Source organism: Otolemur garnettii, unplaced genomic scaffold (assembly GCF_000181295.1).
Source record: "Otolemur garnettii isolate 467f Iridium unplaced genomic scaffold, OtoGar3 scaffold00047, whole genome shotgun sequence".
Lineage (NCBI taxonomy): Eukaryota > Metazoa > Chordata > Mammalia > Primates > Galagidae > Otolemur > Otolemur garnettii.
In genome coordinates, this window is record NW_003852442.1 from 9,193,769 (window position 1) to 9,202,646 (window position 8,878).

Sequence of the window (8,878 nt, forward strand, 5' to 3'; positions counted from 1 at the left end):
CAACTGTCTCATTAAGCATTCTCATTACTTTTAGTCCTCTGTCCGTGGATGAATGCAAGAATCTATAGCTGTGAAGTAATTCATTTTGCTATCTTGTCATTTACTTTCCTGTGCAGCTGAAGAAATGTTTCTCATTTTGGTTTTCTTATATCATGCAATAATTTTATTTTAAAAGTATAGAATGTTTCCTCCAAAATGTTTTGGTATTCACCAGGAAATTGATGTTATGGATATTGTAGAAGAGGAAAAGAATACTTTGTGTCAACTAATAGTATTGGAATCTACCAAATATTTATATGTTTAGGACAGCTGCTATTGTAACAACCATTTACAACTTTCTACAGAATCTCTGGGTTCATCATCTATTTACTTCCTAAGTCTTGCCATACTAGTTTAGCATGCTTGGGCAAAATTTCATCAGCCTTAAAGATAGACATTTTGGTAATGAACACAGTTGTTGGCGTGTACTTGACTGTCAGTCTCTGGGTTCATCTTAGGGGAGGGGTACATGTCAGAAGCTAAGCCACACATAGCCCTACCACTGTCTTCCTGTACTCCTTCCCCAGTGTCGAGAAGCACTAACTACCCGCCAAAAGCTGATTGCACAGGATTATAAAGTCAGTTATTCGTTGGCCAAATCCTGTAAGAGTGACTTGAAGAAATACCGGTGCAATGTGGAAAATCTTCCTCGGTCCCGGGAAGCCAGACTGTCCTACCTTCTGATGTGCCTGGAGTCAGCTGTGCACAGAGGTAGAGTTATTTCTTCTTATCCTTTTTATTCATTTTTTAGATTCACATTCTAAAGCTTCTTATACCTATAAATGTTAATTTCCTCCTATATTTGCTTTTTTTTTTAGCCAAAGTCTTACTTTGTGCACTCAGTAAAATAACCATAGCACCACAGAGTGCTGTGGTGTCACAGCTCACAGCAATCTCAAACTCTTGGGCTCCAGCAATCCTCTTGCCTCAGCCTCCCAAGTAACTGGGACTACAGCTGCCCACCACAACACCTTGCTAGTTTTTCTATTTTTAGTAGAGATGGAATCTCGATTTTACTCAGGCTAGTCTTGAATTCTTGAGCTCAAGCAATCCGTCTGTCTTGTCCTCCCAGAGTACTAAGATTATAGGAATGAGTCATCAAGCCCAGCCCTATATTTTCTCTTTTGAGGTTTTGGTGTTTTGTTGTTTTTTTTTTTTGAGATAGCATTTTACTCTGTCATCCAGGCTGGAGTGCAGTGACATAATATAGCTCACTGCACCTTGAACTCCTGTGCTCAGGGCAGTCCTCCAAGTAGCTGAGACTACAGGTGTGTATTACCACTCATGGCTAATTTTTTTTTTTCTCATAGAGATTCAGGTCTCACTATGTTGTTCAGGCTATTCTCTAACTTGTGGTCTCATGTGATCCTTCTGCCTTGGCCTCCCAAAATGCTGGGATTACAGGCATGAGTTACAGTACTCAGCCTTTCTTTCTTTTTTTTTTTCTTTTGGAAACAGAGTTTCACTTTGTCACCCTTGGTAGAGTACCATGGCATGATAGCTCACAGCAGCCTCAAACTCTGGGGTTGAAATGATCCTTCTACCTCAGCCTCCCAAGTAGCTGGGACTATAGATGCCCACCACAATGCCTAGCTATTTTTAGAGACAGGGTTTTCCTCTTGCTCAATCTGGTCTCCAACTCCTGAGCTCAAGCAATCCATGTGCTTCAGCCTCCCAGAGTGCTAGGATTGAGGCGTGAGCCGCTGTGCCCAGCCATAGCAGCCAGACTTTCTGTTTTGTTTTTTTTTTTTTTAAGACAGAGTCTCACTGTATCTTTGGTAGAGTGTCGTGGTGTCACAGCTGACAGCAACCTTCAACTCTTGGACTTAAGCAGTTCTCTTGCCTCAGCCTCCCAAGTAGCTAGGACTACAGGCACAAACCACAACACCTGGCTAGTTTTTATTACAGTTGTCATTGTTGTTTTTTAGCTGGCCCGGGCTAGGTTTGAACCCGCCAGCCTCAGTGTATGTGGCTGGCGCCATAACCACTGTGCTACGGGGGCTGGGCCAGCTTTTCTAATTTTTAAAATGCATAAGGTGCTGCATTTGGGGGAAAGTTGGGTTAGGGTAATTTAGCACATGGATCAGCAAGAATTGGCTTCAAATTATGGCTCTAAACAAACTGTCAAGATGACCATTTTTATGTTGTTTTATTTTGTTTTAATCTCTTTTATATTTACCCTACTGGCATTTATAGCTCAAAAAAGTGGGGAGGGGGTTTGTAAGGAACATTTGAAGTATAGTCTTTTCCACAGCTTTAATCGTGTAGACCAATATGGATTGTTGTTTGGCTTTCATTTTTACCACAATAGTTATCTTATTGATAAGACTTCGTGAACAAAGCATTTGCATTATTAGCTCAGTAGTATAAATTCTGAATAATGCAGAACACTGACAGGATAAATTCAAGTCTCTGAAGTCTAAGCTCATTTTATGCTACTAATAAAGCTTTTGCTAAATTCTAAGGTTTTCAGTCTAATATTAGCATGACTGGTAATATTTTATTCCAGGTAGAAACATGTATTTTTAATATGTGGTGTCTTCTTATCCTAATGAAGACCTTACCCTCCATCGTGTTATGACTTATATCCTAATTTAGGGCGACAAGTGAGCAGTGAGTGCCAGGGGGAGATGTTAGATTACCGACGCATGTTGATGGAAGACTTTTCTTTGAGCCCTGAGATTATCCTAAACTGTCGAGGGGAGATTGAACATCATTGTTCTGGATTACATCGCAAAGGGCGAACGCTGCACTGTCTCATGAAAGTAGTTCGAGGGGAGAAGGGGAACCTTGGAGCAAATTGCCAGCAGGCGGTAAGGAAAAATTTTCTGTTGCCATTTTGAATGTCACAATTTGTCAGCTGAAGAGAATGCTGTCCCAACTTTTTTTATCTGAATCCTTTGTGATATCATAGTGATATCTTTGGGTATAACTTAGTATGAATGTGGAATTTACTGCAGGGTTTAAGTAGAGCTCATAATAAAAAGAACTATTTACTTAAAAAGATAGGAGGAGGCTTGGCACCTGTGGCTCAAGCGGCTAACACACCAGCCACATACACCTGAACTGGCGGGTTCTAATCCAGCCTGGGCCGGCCAAACAGCAATGATGGCTGCAACAAAAAGACAGGGGAATAACTTGCTGGAGTTCCTTAAAAAAAAAAAAAAAAGGATAACTTACTAGGTTGAATTTTCTAAACTCAGAATCAAGACAAAGCAGGTTCTGGTTCATTAAGAAGTGTCTTCCACCAGAAGAGAATTTGCCTATCTAATAGGTTTGATTGAGCTGAAGTTGAAAAAGAGTTGATTTTTTTTTTTCTAGGAGTTTTTATTACTGATCTGCAGCATGTCATGAATTCTTGGCCTGTAGGATCAAGAAAGCATGTCATTTTCAAAATCATGCCATCTTTTCTTATTGGTAGGGCAACTATGCATGGAAGATCTTTCTTTCTCTACTTTTAAACTTTATAGTCAGTTCTGTAAAGGAAGTTGGAAAAAATGAACATATTTCACTTGGGAAGATAAAGTTCTTGGCTCAGTGCCCGTAGCCCAGTGGTTACGGCACTGGCCATGTATATACACTGAGGGTGGTGGGTTCAAACCCAGCCCAGGCCAGTTAAACAACAGTGGCAACTGCAGCAAAAAAATAGCTGGGGGTTATGGCAGGTGCCTATAGTCCCAGCTACGTGGGAGGCTGAGGCAAGAGAATCGCTTAAGCCCAAGAGTTTGAGGTTGCTGTGAGCTGTGATGCCATGGCATTATACTGAGGGCAACATAGTGAGACTCTGTCTCAAAAACAAACAAAAAAAAAAGCTGCTTTCTTGATACAGCAGATTTTGATACCTTTCTTTGGTTGACCTTTAATTTTCCCCATTCTCTGCTTGGTGGTGCTTTGATTGTGAACTCTCAATAAGTAAAGAACTCTAACACATAGAGATAATTATCTTCTTGAGTACATATTTTCCCAAATGCAGCATAATCATGAACTATTAAATTATCTTAAGTTATGGCCAAATGACTTTGTGGCTGGCTAGCTTCTCTAGTCTAGTCAGCTCTCTGGCACCTTTCCTCAGGTTTCCTAAGTGTGTCAGGGATTAGAATAGATATGTAATCATGTGGCAATTCACATTCTTCATACAGTAGAACCTCCATAGTTGACCACTCCTTAAATTGACCTAATTTTCATAGACTAGACATCTACCACATGTAGGTATCAGTACAGCAGGGCCAGTTCCTTATGTTGGCCACCTCGTATTTTGGCCATTATGTCAGTCTCTTGAGTAGTCAAATTACAGAAGATCTACTGTATCTTTCCTACTGAGTTCCAGAGTGGAAATGATCTCTTCAGTCTTTAGCCTATCCGGCTCTAATAGGGCATTTTCTCCTTTTTAACAGCCTAGTACATTTGTTGTGGTTTCTCAAAGTTTGCCTTTCAATTATGGATATTTAACTGACATAATTACAAAGACTTCCAGACTGCCATGGTGCTTCTAACTTCCCTCAGGAAGAAAAATGTAAATATTTTGGTCTTTACACAAACAATATAAGTGAAATTAGTAATCATTAGACAATAGTCTTTTTTTTTTTTGAGACAGAGCCTCAAGCTGTCCCCCTTAACAGCTCACAGCAACCTCCAACTCCTGGGCTCAAGCGAGTCTCCTGCCTCCACCTCCCAAGTAGCTGGGACCACAGACACCCGCCACAACGCCTGGCTATTTTTTGGTTGCAGCCATCATTGTTGTTTGGCGGGCCCGGGCTGGATTTGAACCCTTCACTTTAGGTATATGTGGCTGGCACCTTAGCCACTTGAGCCACAGGCGCCGAGCCGGACAGTAGTCTTTCTACCAGCTAACCACAGCATTTTGTAGTTTTTCCAAATTACCACCAACGAATCGATACAAATAACTTGCATCTCAGAATATTGGAAATCTTTAGTATTTCTCTCTTCTCGATCTTTATCTTCTTTAATTTAGGATAATAGAAATGTTTTTCTTGGGTGGCACCTGTGGCTCAGTGAGTAGGGTGCTAGCCCCATATACTGAGGGTGGCGATTCAAACCCAGCCCCAGCCAAACTGCAACAAAAAAATAGCTGTGTGTTGTGGCGGGCACCTGTAGTTTCAGCTGCTCGGGAGGCTGAGGCAAGAGAATTGCTGAAACCCAAGAGCCGGAGGTTGCTGCGAGCTGTGACACAACAGCACTCTACCGAGGGTGACAAAGTAAGACTCTGTCTCAAAAAAAAAAAAAGAAATATTTTCTTTTCTTCATGTCCTTTTGATTTGTGCTGATTAATATGTGGTGAGGGCAGTGCCTTCATGTAAGAACTTGCAGACAGATGTGAGGATCAGAGAAGGTTCCAACAGAGGACAGATTAGTGACATAAAAGGGCACCAATTCTTTTTTTTTTTTTTTTTTTTTTTTTTTTTTTTGAGACAGAGCCTCAAGCTGTCCCCCTGGGCAGAGTGCCGTGGCATAACGCTCACAGCAACCTCCAACTCCTGGGCTCAAGCGAGTCTCCTGCCTCCGCCTCCCAAGTAGCTGGGACCACAGGCGCCCGCCACAACGCCCGGCTATTTTTTGGTTGCAGCCGTCATTGTTGTTTGGCGGGTCCGGGCTGGGGATTCGAACCCGCCACCTTAGGTGTACGTGGCTGGCGCCTTAGCCGGTTGAGCTATAGGCGCCGAGCCGGCACCAATTCTTTAATTTGGAAAAAAGTAACCCAAACCAGTAAGGTTTGTGGTTTTCAGATTTGCTTTGTTGTTTAAGATCCCTAACCCTTGCTTCTTGCCGGACGCCGCTGACGTGGTTTTCAGGCACTTCGTGGAGGTCAGCTGAGTAGCCTATGTTTCCTTTGGGCTTCATGCTGGAAAGCTTGTAGCAATTGTAGATGTTACTGATCAAAACAGGCCACTTGAAGGAGGATTTGATGGTGTAGAAGTAAAGCTGTATGAATCAAATTGAGTGTAAATAAGACTGCTATAAAGCTTTGGTTGATGGACCCTGCACTCAGGTAAGAAGATAGGTCATGCCTTTCAAATGCATGCAACTCACTGACTTCATCCTCAAGTTTCCACACAGTGCCTGCCAGAAGTATGTCCAACAAACCTGGCAGAAGGCAGATATAAATACAAAATGGGCAGCCACAAGATGGGCCAAGAAAATTGAAGCCAGAGAAAGGAAAGCTAAGATGACAGATTTTGATTGTTTTAAAGTTATGAAGGCAAAGAAAATGAGGAATAGAATAATCAAGAATGGAGTTAAGAAACTTCAAAAAGCAGCTCTTATGAAAGCTTCTCCCAGCAAAAGTTCCAGCAAAAAAGATGACCACTATAAGCAAGAAGGCTGCAGCCCAGAAGGTTCCTGCCCAGAAAGCCACAGGCCAGGAGGCAGCACCTCCTCCAAAAGCTCAAAAGGGTCAAAAGGCTCCAGCCCAGAAAGTAATTGCTCCAAACGCATCTGGAAAGAAAGCATAAGCGGCTATGATGAAAGTAATAAAGGTTCTTTCTGCCAAAAAAAAAAAAAAGATCCCTAACCCAAACATCATCTGCTACTCATCTGTGATAACAATGACCTTTTACATCTATGAAGTCCCTTGCAGTTTACGCAGTGTTCTCCCATATATCAGTATTATTTTTTTTTTGAGACAGTCTTACTTTGTCACCCTTTCTAGAGTGCTGTGGTGTCACAGCTCATAGCAACCTCAAACTCTGGAGCTCAAGCAATTCTCTTGCCTTAGTCTCCCGAGCAACTGGGACTACAGGCACCCTCCACAACTCCCGGCTATTTTTTTTGTTGTTGTAGTTGTTATTGTTGTTTAACAGGTCCAGGCTGGAATTGAACCTGCCAGCCCCTGTGTGTCTAGCTGGTGCCCTAACCACTGAACTACTGGCACTGAACCCCCATATATTATTGTTTGACAATTTTCTGCAGCTAAAGAAACTGAAACTTAGAGATTAATCAACCTGTCCATGTTCTCAAAGGTAATATCTCCCAGAGGTAGAACTATTAATAGGTCCTCAGATTCATGATTTAGAACTTTTTCCACTATCCCCATGCCCCTCATTTTCTCAAAAAAGGGAAAAAAGATACGAAGTACATATTTTTATACCTTTCCTTTATTTCAGGAGAAACTATGGATTGAGCAAATTTGTTTATTGTCATTTGTTACAGATCTTGCGAAGTATTTTTCTATATGCTTATAATAAGCAAGCTCAGGTTTATCTCTTAGTTTTATAAATTGAGGAAAAATAGAAAATTATAAGTATTGCAGTCTTGGTTTTCTTTTTTTTCTTTTCTTTTTTTTTTTTTTTTTTGAGATGGAGCCTCAAGCTATTCCCCTGGGTAGAGTGCCATGGCATCACACTCACAGCAACCTCCAACTCCTGGGCTCAAGCGAGTCTTCTGCCTCAGCCTCCTAAGTAGCTGGGACCACAGGCGCCTGCCACAACACCTGGCCATTTTTTTTTTTGGTTGCAGCCATCATTGTTGTTTGGTGGGCCCAGGCTGGGGATTCGAACCCGCCAACTTAGGTGTATGTGGCTGGCGCCTTAGCCGCTTGAGCCACAGGCACCGAGCCGCAGTCTTGGTTTTCATAATTGATATTTCTTTAAGTTAAATGAAATCTTACACCTGCTCTTAGTAAAGCACAGAACACTTGAGTGAAGATCAGTGTCTTTGTATCAATTTGAATTCTAGATTCTCATGAGCAAATTAGGTCTCTTACTGGGAATATCTCTTATCTTTTCTCCTCTCAATTCTGGCTTGGCCCTGAGTGTTGGTTTAGTAATCTGATTAACAACAAGGAAGATATAAGGAAAGTGGCAGGCTTCGTATTAGTCTTGTAAAGACCTGTTATTTTGTACATGTCCAGGATTGGTTTGGAACAGTTAGATAAGCAGTCCTCACAGGGACTTAGAAAAATTTCCAGTCACATTGAAGAAACCAGTTGGAATGTATTTGGCAAGAGCTCCTAAGCTTGGCAAGTGATAGGTGTTGTATACCTTGGTGGAATACTGTGTGATATACAAGACTGAGCAACTGAATGTATGAAGAGATGACCTTGCTCTTCCATGCTGTCTAAGTTATTTTCTTTCTTCTTTCTTAATTTTTTAAAATCTAGCTTCAGACACTGATTCAGGAGACTGACCCTGGTGCAGATTACCGCATCGATCGAGCTCTGAATGAAGCTTGTGAATCTGTAATACAGACAGCCTGCAAACATATAAGATCTGGAGACCCAATGTAGGTTATCTTATCTGTGGTATTTATCCTTATAGTCTTTCACTTGGTAGCAGAGAGAACATTCCTTCAAATGACTTTTGAGTGGTTTAACATCTTAACTGAAATTTTGTTGAACAGGAACATACTAAGTTCTCTTAAAACTAATATTGGAATTCAGATGGCAGTTCTGCCTCTTCTATGATGCAGAGACATCTAGACTCAGCAGTGTGATTGATGTTCATTGGTAATGATTGAGCACATACAGGTCCATGCATGAGGTGACTGAGTAATTTTATATAATAGTCAAATAAAAATGAGAAACACTCAGGATAAAGTGACACATACCTGACACTGTATATAATTTATCCTATGTGTATGTTGACTTGTATACTTTAGCTGCTTAATAATCATTAGCAAATAGTTAATTCTAGGCCCAGCGTGGTGGCTCATGCCTGTAATCCTAGCACTCTGGGAGGCCAAGGTAGGTAGATCACTTTAGCTCAAGAGTTCCAGACCAGCCTGAGCAATAGTGAGACCCTGTCTCTACTAAAAATAGAAAAACTGGGCTCGGCGCCTATAGCTCAACCGGCTAAGGCGCCAGCCACGTACACCTAAGGTGGCG

General features: G+C 41.5%; 1 protein-coding gene and 1 pseudogene across 1 annotated transcript in view; both read left to right on the forward strand.

Moving 5' to 3' along the window:
* Positions 1 to 8,878, forward strand: part of GLG1 (golgi glycoprotein 1) — an 80,383-nt gene that overhangs the window by 30,580 nt on the left and 40,925 nt on the right. The window contains exons 6-8 of the mRNA XM_023514094.1: positions 567 to 750; positions 2,638 to 2,852; positions 8,156 to 8,277. Of these exons, the coding sequence (XP_023369862.1) occupies positions 567 to 750; positions 2,638 to 2,852; positions 8,156 to 8,277 (521 nt within the window). The remainder of the gene's footprint in view (positions 1 to 566; positions 751 to 2,637; positions 2,853 to 8,155; positions 8,278 to 8,878) is intronic.
* On the forward strand, positions 4,520 to 6,509 carry LOC111725755 (annotated as a pseudogene).